The following is a 14,635-nucleotide window of genomic DNA, read 5'->3' as shown; positions in this document are numbered from 1 at the left end:
TTTTTTCTCTACAAAAAGACTAGGGAGAACTCAGAGTATGAAAACCCGTGGGCAACTAAACACATAAAACACCTTTTTTTTTTTTTTTTTTTCCAGACAGCAACAGCAACAACAAAAACAGCTTTTTCACACCAGGAAGTTCTAGTCTGGAAACACAACAGGGACAGAAAAAGAAGGCAATAATGTGCAATAGCAGCGGGGAAAACACTACTTAGTTGCACAGGTTCCTGTTTTGACTTCATTTTAAAGGTTCCGTAAGTATTTTTCTGAGGGAATTTATGCTAGTTAGGAAAAAGTATCTCACTTCAGCAAGAGTTCAGTCAGAAAAGAAGAAAGGCATGTAAAGGTCAATAACAGAGGTATTTCTAGGAATTACACATTATGATTGAGTTAGGTGACTTACGGTACAGCCAGAATATCACATCACATCTACAGAAGCAGTTGGACCCTCTGTCTTTTCAGCCAGGATATGAATGTAACATGTTTGCTGGATAAAGTCAAGCATGCCTATGTAAATATGATCCCAGATAAACTTAAAAGCCACACCATGTCACAGAGCTTACAAAGCTCCTGAGCCTGCCTCATTTGACTCTGCCACATTCAGAAGAAAAGTGAGCACAACAAATACACAAATGGAATAAAAAGAACCTGCTTCCTTTGGGCTGAGAATATCATCCCTCAGCTAGCTTCAAAGGTGAAGTCCTGAGTGTTTTCAGGGGGGTCCAAGCAGATGCAGAGGCCAACCCTCGCCAAATTCTCTCCTCCAGTACCAAAATGGAATAATGAATTCCAGGCCTGGTCCTCTCTGCGATGATAAAATTAACAACATACTTACAGCTATGTATCCTCAGTATCTGAAGCCATGCTGTGCCATTCAAGCTGCTTTATCAGTAAAAAAGCAAAACTGAAGGAATGTCTTTTTCACAAATATACGTATTTTTGCTTTTATTTTACAGCGACAACATAAGGTCAGTCAAATTCATAGGCTCCATGGACAGGTAAAAGAAGTTTTCAAATCTCTGATTAAATCAGGCTTCTTTCAATATGAAAAGACCTCAGCACTTCGCTGAAAATATCTTCAGCTTCAAAATGATTGATGTCCCTGCTGATTGGCAAAACAGCAGAGCAATCTGCAAGCAGTTATGTCTGAAGAAAGAAAGGAAGAAATGCAGGAAGAAGGGAAGGAAGGAGGAAGATGGTGTGTTTCTATATCAACATACATGTGCTCTTATGCAGAAAAGATAACGTTTTTTAACACGGATTTTAATAGACACTAATATTGTAGAAGCAGCCATGAGTACATAGGAATATTCAGCGAGTTATGTTGCTAATACTGGTGTCTTTTCTAACATAAGACAGGAAAACTGAGAAATAGGGGATACCTCTGAAAAAAAGAGAGCACTCCACAAAATAATACAATTAGATTAGAGAAAATATCTCAATGTCTGAAACTCAATAATACTTTTCGCTTTCAAAACTAAAAATGTATATACAGAAGAAAGTTATTTCATTGCTGTTCACTACTTTTCACTCACTTAAGCCTCCCACCCATGCACCCAGTTTGCATGCACATACGTGGCTAAAGAAAAAAAGCTCAGTTTTTTAATAGTGACTATTGTAATTAGACCTGTCAATACATGCAGAATGATCAGACAGTGCATATTAAACATATTAGCTTTAATTCTTCAGGTATGACTTTTTTTTCTCATAACAAATTTTCAAACACACGTGGTGTCCTAGAGTCAGTCATGCTTGTTTTACCCCGTAACCAAGTGTCCCTTTTGGGCCTGGTCCCCAGTTGCATTAGAATCCACCGACTTTGAGTTCCGGATATCCGTGATTAATCATGGGGGTTCATCATCCCCTGGTCTTATAAGTCCAAAATATCGACCACTATGGGAGTAGGATACTGCTGAGATTCAGTGTAGCGGGCAGAAAACTATAATAATATATGTATCTCATTTCTCAGTATGCAGTGTGCCTTCTCACACTGTTGTTGAACCATACAAAAAGAAAGATTCATCCAGCTTCATAAACCAAAGAGGAGTAGGGCACATTCAGTATGTTTAGTGGCACAGTCCTTGTCAGTTTTTAAGGCAATTCTTGCTGTCGTAGACAACACCATGGCATAGTTCAGAGGTTACCCTTGGAATGGGGACAGTTCCCAAACTGCGGGACACTGGTCATCTTGATTTTGGGAAAGACAGTCTAGCTGCATGCATGTGATCTGTGACATATTGCTAGTCCTCAGAGCTAAAGAACAGGCTATAGCTCTTTTACTTATTTTTATTTTATTTATTTTTATTTTATTGCTCTCTACAACTACCTGAAAGGAGGTTGTAGCAAGGTGGGTGTCAGTCTCTTCTCCCAAGTAACAAGTGACAGAACAAGAGGATATGGCCTCAAGGTGTGCCAGGGAAGGTTTCAATTGGATATTAGGAAAAATTTCTTCACTGAAAGGGCCATCAAGCATTGAAACAGGCTACCCAGGGAAGTAGTTCAGCCATCATCCCTGGGGGTATTTAAAAGATGTGTAGATGTGGCACTTAGGGACTTGGCAGTGTTGTGTTTATGGTTGATCTCGATGATCTTAAAGGTTTTTTCCAATCTAAATTATTCTATGATTCTATTTACTAGTCTTAAAACAGATATTGATCAATTTTTTGCATTCTGTGTGGCTGTTTAAAATTACAGAGTCATGTAAATATAGGCACATACACTCAAGTCTTTGCATACATCCTCACTCCGTCAGTCTAGATGATGCTGTCCTTTTTCCAAATCTATAAAATCCATGATGCTATATTCTTCATGAATTTTTCCAAAACAGGGCCATTCTCCAAAAAGTAGCATTTTTCACAGTGAAAACAGAGAACTGCATATTGCCAAAGGAAGAATGAGGAAATAAATGGCATTTACCTTATTTATTTTTGAGAGCAAGATAACTGACATTATTCTACCCCTAAGTGGAAGAAGAGGTTGAAGTGTAGCAATAAAACTTGTCAGGAATACTGGCGAAAGAATACTTGCTGAAATTTGCTAAAGGAGTAACCACAGCAAAATAGAAAAAAAGCACCTTACATATATAAAGGGACATAGAAGATAGTGGGGGGAGGGGAGGGGAGGGGAGGAGAGGGGAGAAGGGAAGGGAAGGGAAGGGAAGGGAAGGGAAGGGAAGGGAAGGGAAGGGAAGGGAAGGGAAGGGAAGGGAAGGGGCAATCAACCAATTCAATTTTCTTCTAGAATAAAATTTATTCCAATGTTGCCACAATTCACAGGGGAAAGGAGAAAAAAAAAAATCCCCCCAACCCATTAGCACGTAATTTTAATCAGAAAATCAACAAAGTACTGTTTTCTCAGTAAAGTTCATATATGATTGCGTCTCAGCTTCCTGACACATACCTTTCCAGATTGTTGCTCTCAAAAGACCTGTGTCTCACAAAAAAACTTCCTAAACATACCTTCTTATAGCTTGAAACTCTGTTTTCTGTAACAGCACCAAGTCCTTAAAGAAGACCAGTGTACACATTTGTTTGGCCTCCCACTTTTCATGTCTACAATAAGACAGTGAAATTTAAAGCTGTAACACTTTTCCTCTATAGCTCTACAGTTCTTATGTGGGAATCATGTCCATGAAGACACATGTCCATGTGTATTTTTATTGATGTGAAATAAATTAAACAGACAATATTATTGCTGACCATATTTTCTCTCTGCACCCATTATCCGTCATGTTCAGAGGCACAGCGCCACGGTAAACTGCAGAGAGCTGTTGCTCAGATACACATAATTGTACCTCTTTTATGCACAGCAAGCATGAATAACATTCTTTGAAACAAATGTAAAATAAAATATTGGCATGAAGGATAAAAAAAATGCCTAAATTCATCAGGCTTATCTGTACTTTGAGTGCATACCACACCATGTTCTAGGTATTTGTTCTGAGCATGACTGCAACCTCTCATTTAAGCAGTCTTAGATATCTACTTTCCACAGGAATAATGCAGAATAAACCTTACATTTACCCCTAAAATTTAACTTGAGCATATTTCACGGGGGGAATAATTTCCGTTATTTTTCCTTTCTTTTTCTTTACCTAACAATTTTCTAATATAAAATGCCTGAACAGTGCAATGAGCAGATCTCTAAGACTCCTGTATCCCCAGGGAGTTGTTCAGCCACTAGGATGTACAACCAAGCACCTTCGTGTTTGCTGTCCTAAATCCATGAATCTTGAATCCCTGGGTGCAGAAGTGGCCCAGTTTCAATAGAATAAGAACAGAATAGAAAGGTTTGGGGTTTTTTTTAGGTTAATTCTTTCCCTCTGTTTCTTGTTCAGCATAAAGATTGATATACCATAGGCATTTTACCCTTCTTCACTTTTTGGTCTTTGATTACTAGAGAGGTGTCAGAGAGTAGCAACTGTCTGAGTGCTAAAGCACTGACTCACAAGATTGAAATTCAAGTCCTTGCTCTGAAACAGACTTCCACATGTTACCCTGAGCAAGCCGCAGAAGCAGTGTGTGCCTCAGTTCTTAACTGTAAAATGGAAAACAGAAAAATCTTTAAAACTTTGCTACATAATATAGTACAGTACATGACACAGTACATTGCAGAATATGAAAGGCAATCATATCCTATGGCAACAGCAAGTATATTCACACTGTAAATATAAATTAAGGCTAGTTAATCCCAGAGAGAGGGACATATTTTTCACAGAAGTGTCACAGATTCCAATCAGCTCTAATACCAATTGACTATAAGTCACTTGTGATCCTTCTATTGGCATCAGTCTGCTTTAGGCTAAGCTCTTTCACAACCTTGTGATATTTGGGCTTCCACTACTGAAGGTATTTCAATTAATTTTAAAAGATCACTGAGATTTTTTCAACAATAAATAATTCTATCCGCTTCTGTAAAACCCTTTGTTTCCAACCCTTTAATTTTTGGCATAAAATACCTGCCAATCTTTCTTCTCAGTACTGAATGAAATATAGAATGGAAAGTAAAATGGAATAGGAAAAAAGAAAATGGTGATGCCAGTGAGAGTTGCAAAAATGCAGCATTGATAAAAACTCCCGGGATAAAAAGCCAGTGTGAAAGATGCGAAAAAAAAACCCCAAAAAAGACGGTTGCTACCTGGAGTGGAAGTTGGATAGTACTTGAGTAGCTGCTAATCAAATATTCACTGTTAAGCAAAAGAAGAAACTCACTGTAAAAAGAAAACTGAAGGCACATGGGAGAGAGAAAGGGAGCATGTTTGAAATACGAAAAAGAGCCAAAGGAGGAGAACACCATACATACTAAAAGTCTCAGGGATTTGCCACGTGACACATGGATGCGTGGTGAGTGAGACATTCCTTTAATGCTCAGCTCCATCAGTGTTCACTGACTTCAACAAAACTTCACATCATACCATGTCTCAGCCTGTCATAAGATCCTTAGTTGCATCTCCCATTATTTTTTGCCCTCTCTCAACTCAGCAAAGACATTAGAAATTTTCTAGCTGCCTTGTGTCTTTGTCCATAGGTGCTTCCTTACAATCATGACAGTTATAATTCACTGTGCAGCTTCAAGTTTGTCAGTGTATTACAGAGCACAGTTTTGAGACCCACTAAAGCCTTTAATCTTTTCCAAACCAGCCCTGTTTCTCATAGGTTAGAATGATACCTTGAGCTTCTCGAGCCAAGTTGTTCAGTGCAGCTGAATTAGTTTTTAGGGCACAGAAAGCATTATCGTGTCAGGAAGCAACGTATGGTATAGAAAAATGCCACCGTTCACTGTGTCACTGGGTCACAAGTGCTCCTCCTTCTGAGAAGCCCAATGAATTTAGGCATATTACTCAAGTCCTTCCCACATTTCTCCCTCTCCACATTCATCACCAGCCAGTCCTGAGAAGTCCCAGTCCTGCCCCGCAGCAGAAACTTTTTTTCTTTCTTCTCCTGCTATAAAAGCAGCTGAAAATGTACAAGGCAGGCCCTGGAGACATCCAAGGCTGGTGGGACGCTCAACACCGCAGTGTCAGTCCAGCAGGACACCTGGGTCCAGGCTCATCTCATCAGCATTCTGCTGCAAAGGATGTGCTGAAAAGAGAGCATACGCCAGATTGTCAGATTGGTCTGTGATGCTCCCCACCTAGTGGGAGCCCTCGTTGTGGAATACAAGATATATACACATATAAGAATGCATTTTACAATGAGTACATTTTTACATGTAATTATTTATGAAATATTTTGATTTCTAGAGAAAGATAAGATACATTCATCTGGGCCGCAAATGAATTCTGTTCTCACATTACTCTAAAACTTAATGACCAAGGCCAAGATTAAAGGTGTAAACTTTCATATACTTTGGCAGTAAAAATAGATTAAAATCACAGAATATGATTTATCTTTTAATTATATATGTGAATTTCTATTTGACTTTATATGTGAATGATGATATAATTACTTTTACTGAAGATAAAAATCAGTGCTGGCAACTTTGTTCTTTAGCTGTATATTTTTAAAAGCCTCTACAATACCACCATGACAAGATTCTCTTCTCACATGGCCTAATTCCTCTTACAGCTCTGAATATTGCCATCTCAGGATCTACAAGGTTGAGAGACATGTTTTTCTGCAGATGGCATGAGAGAAAAATTAAGACGTGACGTAGAGAAAGATGTTAAGTAGCAACAGACTAATGGAGAACATTTTGTCCTACTTTTGAGGAGCACATCAGGAACAGCTTGTTTTTACAGTGGATCCGAAGTATAATCACTGGCACTATATGATTGCTGTAAGCATTGCTCTGCACTAATCACTACCATATTATTGTGAGTTTTGCTGAGCATTTTGTAAAAGATACACTGCATTCCTTTTTTTCATCACTTATCTTGAAAATTAATCAGACATACCAAAAGCTCTAGACAATAAATAATGATTAAGTTGTAGCTTTTAACATTCTTGATAAGTTTCAGAGATTTATTGCTTTTCATTTTACCTAGTTACCAAGAATCTAAACACTGACTAAATCTGCCAAGAATCAAAACACTGACTAAATCTATGTATGGATTTCCTCTAGGTAAATCACAATATCTAAATAGTGGAAGTAAGAGATGTTTTTGATGCAAAAGCACCAAAGCCTTGAAGCATCTATTTCTAAATCTGCAGCATTCATCCATTTTTTCCATAGAATTTTGAAGAATGGTTTTGTAAAATTATATTCACAAATTTCTATTTGGATATTGTTCCAATATCCAATACCCATACAGAGTCCCTGCAAACACGAACCATGAGAAATCTATTTAAAACCTCTTCCAAGCACACTGCTTTCCTTCAGTCTTGCCATCTTAGTTTTACGGAGTAAAATAAAAAATCTACAAACCCAAATATTTACCATCCATCTAATTCTCCTCCTGGCGAAGAAGAAAAGAGAGGAAAAAAAATCCCAACAACAAACCTGCAAGTAACACTTGCTAGTCCTATTACTGATTATTCAACTGAGCAGAACTCATTTAGCAGAGAGTTAAAAACATCCAAGCTATGCAAAATCAGTTTGCATACATCAAACAGGGATACGCTGTGTACGTATGACTGATGGGTTGGGGGATCGTGTAATCTGCTAAGCTTCTGAACCTGCTAAATGTGAACTGGCTCTTCCAAAATCTGAGCAGAAGCAAATATTTATGAAACAAATATTTATGAATCTAATCACTGTTTGCCACCTGAGAAAATTGGCCATTAGGAGTGAGCCCTGACTCTGGAAATCATTGGGAGGGCAGCCATTTGCTTCAACAGATCAGTATCTTACTGTGGATTAATCCTGGTACAAAACGAATTTTATTTCCACCGAGTTGACTTTCAAAATGGGGAAAGAAACCTGATTATTCTTTTAGTAAAGCATTCAGGGTCCCTTGTGTTCTGCTTATAGTCTTTTTTTTTTTTTTTTTTTTTTTTTTGCTATTTATGGATTTAGACATGCAAAGAGAAGTAAGGAAAGGGTTTCCTCCAGGATACAAGCAGTTTATTCTCTGTCAACCTCCAGTGCTGTTCAGAATTTGGCACAGGATCCCCTACGAGCTCAACACTTGAGAGAAAGCTCACCACAGCCACTTGGGATCTTCTCAATACTGTTTCTAGACAATCTACACTTTGTCACGATGCCTTTTTCATCTATCCCAGATTTCCCTTAAACAACAACAACAAAAATCAGAAAAATATTTCTGCTTTGTTTCTTCTCCTCCCCTCTCCTTAACTGAGGAAAACATCCTTCACTGTTTCAGAAGTCTAAAAATGAAACATCTTGCAATGCTCCAGTATAAATATGAAAGCATAAATAATGGCAGTTATCTATATTTGCATATATTTCTACCTATATTCTATATAGATTTTCAAGTCTCTCTATATAGACATGTATGCACATATATCTGTGTTTATTTTCAAGCACGTAAGGAACAGGATTTCATTTCATTGTTCAAATAACATGTACTAGCTGCAGCAGCCATCAAGTTCCACTGGCCTTTAGCCAACTGCAGGGGAAAGTTTATTTGTATCAGCAACTGCGGCAAACTAAGTAAAGGACACCCTTGGGGTTTGGCTTGTGTAAGTGGGGCTGTCCGTGACCACGGCACAGCAGGGCCGGCTCTGGTGGCAGAGGATGCTTCTGGGCCCTTTCCTGCACGTTCCCACGCCACTGCGGGGCGGCATAACAAAGGTGTTCCTTTCCCAGTGGTGTTATGGTAAAGGCAAAGCCTCTTGTACTCCTTTACAAAACGTTTTTCATCACTTCAAAAACACTATCTGTGGGAAGACTGTTCCTCTGACACGTGAAGCAAGCTCTCCTTCCCAAAACTGGGAGGGTTAAGGATAAATGCTGAGTGTGTGTTTGTGTGTGTGTGTGTGTGTGTGTGTGTGTGTGTGTACAACATTCAGCCTCTTAAATTTTAATCGAGCTCATACATAAGTTTCTCTGCTGATGGTGTAAGTGTCGGAAATACAAAGCATGCACACACACCTCCCAGCAAATGAAACGTGTCAGCAAGTGCTGTAATCAATAACAATATAATATTCTTTCCTAAATAATGGTACAGCAGCAGAAGTGTGTAAGACAGTGATGAATTATTCAGCAGGTCTGCTTTGCTGCTACATTGCTCCTTCCATGCTTTAAGCTTTCCTACAGCTGAAACACCTGGCACAGCACTCTCTGACTTCATCTTCTTCTGAATACCTAAATCTCTTTCTTCCCTTGTATAAAAATTAAGTTACCTAAGTGCCTAAAGCTTTAAACAGTCTTCAATGGAAAAATTGTCTGAAGTCTCAAAGTTTTTAAGTGCCTTATTTCTACTTGATAACTTCAGATGGAGATTTGCTATGTATGTTAGCAGGCAGCTGCATATTAAATATTTTTAAAAGTAAATGCTTCAGATTATGGAGAATTTAATTCACCAGAGGGTGTATGACATTCTGGACAAAGTATTCATTAAAAGACACATGGCAGATGCATTCAGCTGGTTAAAATGAAAGCCCAGGTTAGGAAATGCTTATTTATATTGAACAGTATGCTACTCCCATGGAGCTAGAGTTGGTGTAAGATACTGTTTGGCATTAGCTAGAATACAGTACATACTAATTTAGTTTTGTAAAATATAACGATGCAAGATATTTTCAGTCACACAGTGCTCTAAAAATGCATATGTTTTAAGTATATGTCTTGCAGCATGTGACTGAATACAGATTGTTACATGAGCTTCATACACTGAACAAGTGTTATAAAAGTTAAGATATGCATGCAAAACTATGGTTCACAAAAGGAAGGTAATTTCTGCAAGATGCAGAGGAAGAAAAAGGTTGAAATTTTTTTTTACAATCTCAAAGAAAATTTAATGTATTTTGTTTCTGTTGTCTTTATTTAAGCTATTCTGGAAATAATTTAGATCTTTTCCTGGGTAGCGACATATTTGTATTTAGAGATGTTCATCTAATCTGTCATTCTGCTAGAGATGGTGAGATACCTCTTAACGTATTTCATGTGCTGTGTGCAGCTCACATTTAAACGCCACAAGCAATACAAATCCGTCATCGCTCCTTGGGAAGCTGCCTGATTCTGTAACACAGCTTACCACTAAGTAGTTTCTCTGATACTCAAGCTATATTTCTCCAGCTTGATTCATGTTCTACTTCCCATTACTTCATGTTAACTCCCTCTGCCCCTGCTATCAACCGAAGGAGGTCCTACCTGTGCTAGCTGCTAACTGCTCTGAACAGAGCAGCAAGAAATAAATAACCCCCCACCTCAGAAGGTCACCTCCGTGATCTCCCCACTGTCACACCATTCCTTCGACACTTGCTGCTGTCCACTGTCAGAAGCAAGACCTTTGCTGTGACACCAGAAAGCTATTTTCCTCTTCTAGAAGACACCCACCACTGGATCGCTACTGAAATACCTAAGCACTCCTGGAGGAATATGATGTTTCTAAACAGGCTGCGCATTAACTCTCGAGCTCTTGCATAAGAAAGGTTTATGACAACAGTTTCACATGCAGCCAAAACCGTTCGGCTCCATGTGCCCCTCGGTGGCTGATCTACCAGCTCGTGGTACGGCCATCAAACAGCGCTGCTGCCAAGGAGCAGAAAGAATGCACGTGGAGTAAGGTCGCAAGGCTTTGACCTAGATTTCAGTCAGCGGGGCACTGCATCAGAAAATAAAAATTGGATGTACTTCATTCAGTGCCCTTGACGAAAAGGCTACAGGCCTAAGTGAATGAAGAAAATAAGGTGCAACCTCGCCTTTGCGCCGCTCTATGCGTGGCAGGAGGATGGAAACTGACTGCGCATCCGTTTGTCTGCAGCGTGCTCTGTGATAATGCGCTCCCTGAAAACCACCTCTTATGTCAAACAAACTGCTGCTTGGAGCAGAGAAAATAGCTATCTGACTCATGACCACTGAAACAGAAAATCTTTGTCAAACAAACCATTAAATTTTAACAGTAAAGTTTGGAAAAGTTGGCTGGGAAATCTATGCAAAAATACACAAAAATACTTATGCACAAACTAGACATTCCTACCAGAATCCTTTCTTGTCTCCCTCTGATTCCAGAAGTTAAGACACATGGCTGTCTAGTCACCATAATCATTAGGATAGGTTGACAAAGAAGCAATTTTCTTAAAGTAGTTTTATTAACTTTGGCAAATGGAAATTAAATTAACTACAATTTTTCACAAATGCAGTTACTCTAGCAACTCCAGAACACGAAGGAGAAACAAAATGCATTAAATATAAATAAGTGCATGAAGATCAAAACTGTCTCTCCCTCTATCAAAGGGAATGAGCAAATAATATCGGTTCTTCTACCTAGAAAATAACTGTTCTCCATAAATCTTACATGTCCGCAGGACAAAATAAAACTCTTGTTTTTGTTATGTGGAGGAGCATAATTTACTAAGGGAAACAACGACAAGACCACATATGAAAATATATTGTAAACTGTTCTCTGCAATTCTTCAGTGAAATGATAAATCAGGTTATATAATCTCAGGTGACAATTCAGATCTATTACAACTATCATCTGTGTTTATCCAAACACTTCTAATCTTAAATCATCACAACTATTACTTCACTCCTTCAAGTTCCAGTGGAATTTGTATATTAAATAGGCCTCATAAAACAAAGTCACAATTTGTCAACTGAAAATTGTACAACAATGAAATGATATAATCTCATTTTAAAGGGCTTTTGACAATGGCTGCAATAGCTCACTGTAACAATCCTATTTGCACTACACTATCTTCACAGAAAAGACCAAATTTCTTTTAATTTCTTATATTATTGAATTTATTAGAAGCACTGCATTGAAAGCTTCCCTATCTCAAATTTACCAGTAATAGTTTTTCCTGTGAAACTTTCACAGCAATTTTCATTAGTACAGTTGTAACTAAAGCATAAGAGGTTCACATCCAATATATTTCCTGAATACTAATGGATGGCCAGTGCTGCTGATGAACAGAAGCCAAACTTCAAGTTACCTACTGCCGATGGACACCCAGAGTCAAATCTACTTCTCATTCCCACCCTTGACACAGCCACACCAGCAAGAATTTTCTTAAAAAACAAAAAATAAAAAAGCATTTGCAGGAAAAAAAACACGTTACGTACATGGACAAATGAAGGAACGGATCATTTGCAATGCACCCTACCACAGGAAGGAGACCTTGACCTGGGTGCCAGACTGAGAGTATGTTGAGAGGGGAATGTGTTGGGCAGGAAGCTTTGTGAGGAACAGAGAAGTCAACCAGGATTTGAAATCATGTTTTTTAAAACTGACATACAAAACTATATGAGAACTTTAAACAGAATAAAAAAAAAAAAACCAAAAAAAACAACCAAAACCAACCCAAAACCCCCAAACAAGACAAAAAGATGAAGATGTCTGCTCCCTCCTAGATTATCTATAGGGGTTTCCCTGTACTTCATGCTCCACTTTCTAGTTCTTTGGTAGTTAGGCAAGACTTCCTTTGCATGGATATCACACCAACAGAAACATTTCTTCTAAATTAACCAATCTCATAAAATTATAGTTTCACTACTAGGTCCTAGGAATTATGTCACATATAACCCCAACTTCAGCAGAGTCCAAAGCTTTTCTCTATGCACACTACTGAGACACCTATCCTAATGAAAAACAAATAAAATGGGAGGGGGTGGTGTTGATTTCTCTAATGATCTTATTTGATAAGTAACTGAATAGGCTTAAGGAGGCATATGTTCATTTTCTACCATAGCTACAAATTTCTTATGTCATCTTGCCCAAATCACTTAATCCAGCATGTTTGCCAGCTCAGAGGAAAGGAAATCTTCCTATTTCATAGAAGATAGTGGCAATAGCTAAATTCAAAGTGTTGTGCTGAGATAATACAGTGAGAAGGGCAACAATGGCTTCTAACCACATTTCTAATGCCACCAAGATAGCACATCCATTCCTCACCACCATGTAGTAGCTCAGCCTCTGAAGAGTCCTTTCTTGAGATACATATGTAGGTGACAGAGCCTCTTTCTTACACAGTAGTAAGTGAATCCAGAAGTCCAGTACTGCACAGGAAATGGCTTTGTCCTGAGGTTAATTTTAAAAACAATAGAACAATTAAATATGAAAATTTTAATTCCCCTGAGCAAATCTTTTTGTCTTGAGGTAAGAAAGAATAAAATCTGAAAATCTGTGTAAAAATATGGTTTTTTCCTTGTATATACTTTGAAATATGTTTTTTTCACAAGCATTAAGATCTTCTTCTAGTACTCACTCATCATCACTCAGACTCTTTAGAGCACATTGTAAAAAAAGACAACTGTAGATATTAAGTCTGTGTACACCAGTTCTAAACTGGCAATACTCATTAAAAAAAAACAACAAACAAAACCCAACAAACAACAGTTAAATTAGTTTTAAAAATAATTTCCTTTTTCACTATAATTTTTTCATGGTAAATATGTAATTTTAATTCTTTATATCATCTAATATGGTATACAAATATATTTAATGCAATTTGTTTTGCAGCAGTTCACATTACCTACATTCCCAAACAAAAAAACAGTTCCTGAAATTTATACCATTAAATGGAGAAGAAACAAGGTCTATGAACATTTTTGGACACAATTCAACCCACTTAGAAACATTTCAAAAGCTCTTTGTGGTTCACCTCATAAAGCTTCTGCCTCTGGTCCACGAGTCCTACTTCAGTAGTCTCCAAGTAAGATGCATGATGCGTGCACTCAAAAAGACATGACTCTTTGTATAAAGGGCTGTATTTTACAGCACCTGCACAAGATTTTAACATAGTGTGGAGACTTTTGACAGTACCGCAGTAAAAATCTACATGAATCATCCAACTATGGGTAAGATTCATCTTACATAATGTTATGACAAGATGTTATAAGTTGGGGTAGCCACTAAACTTCCTTGTATAGCAAAAAAACCCCAAAAACAAAACCCCATGAATCCCTGGAAAATGATTAATCTCATTTACTTTGCCTTCCTGGTTTATGACGTATGATGCTTTGGAGGTGCCTCTGTCCATTGACTGCATAGTGAATCAGTGACCACTATTATTAATATAGGCAACTCCATGAATTAGGATAGTTCCAGGACAATATCTGTACATCATATTTTCTGAACCAGACAGGAAAAATTATCATGCAGTTTCTCCCCATCTCACATCTTCATTTTTGAAACACCATCCCTCCTTGCCTCAACAACTGCAATCTTGACACACTAGCAGTCATACAAAACATGCATGCAAAAGATAATTGTCTTGGTCTGAAAGAGTGGGGGCTGTTCAGCCTGGAGAAGAGAAGGCTCCAGGGAGATCTTATTGTGGCCTTCCAGTACCTAAAGGGGACCTACAGGAGAACTGGGGACTTTTTACTAGGGCATGTAGTGATAGGATGAGGGGGAATGGCTATAAACTGGAAGAGGGCAGGTTTAGACCAAACATTAGGAAGAAATTTTTCACTTTGAGGGTGGTAAGGCACTGGAACAGGTTGCCCAGAGAAGTTGTGGAGGCCCCATCCCTGGAAGTGTTCAAGGCCGGGCTGGATGTGGCCTTGGGCAACCTGGTCTAGTGGGAGGTGTCCCTGCCTATGGCAGGGGGGTTGGGAATTTAAA

The 14,635-nt window shown here is 38.3% G+C and overlaps 1 protein-coding gene across 1 annotated transcript in view; it reads right to left on the bottom strand.

Annotated features, from left to right (window-relative positions):
- PCDH9 (protocadherin 9) overlaps nucleotides 1-14,635 on the bottom strand; it is a 697,290-nt gene that overhangs the window by 626,632 nt on the left and 56,023 nt on the right. Inside the window, exon 4 of the mRNA XM_009895475.1 lies at nucleotides 14,484-14,501. Within this exon, the coding sequence (XP_009893777.1) occupies nucleotides 14,484-14,501 (18 nt within the window). The remainder of the gene's footprint in view (nucleotides 1-14,483; nucleotides 14,502-14,635) is intronic.

Source organism: Charadrius vociferus, unplaced genomic scaffold, assembly GCF_000708025.1.
Source record: "Charadrius vociferus isolate BGI_N301 unplaced genomic scaffold, ASM70802v2 scaffold221, whole genome shotgun sequence".
Lineage (NCBI taxonomy): Eukaryota > Metazoa > Chordata > Aves > Charadriiformes > Charadriidae > Charadrius > Charadrius vociferus.
The sequence above is the reverse complement of the archived record's forward strand: the minus strand, read 5'-3'. Positions and strand labels throughout refer to the sequence as shown.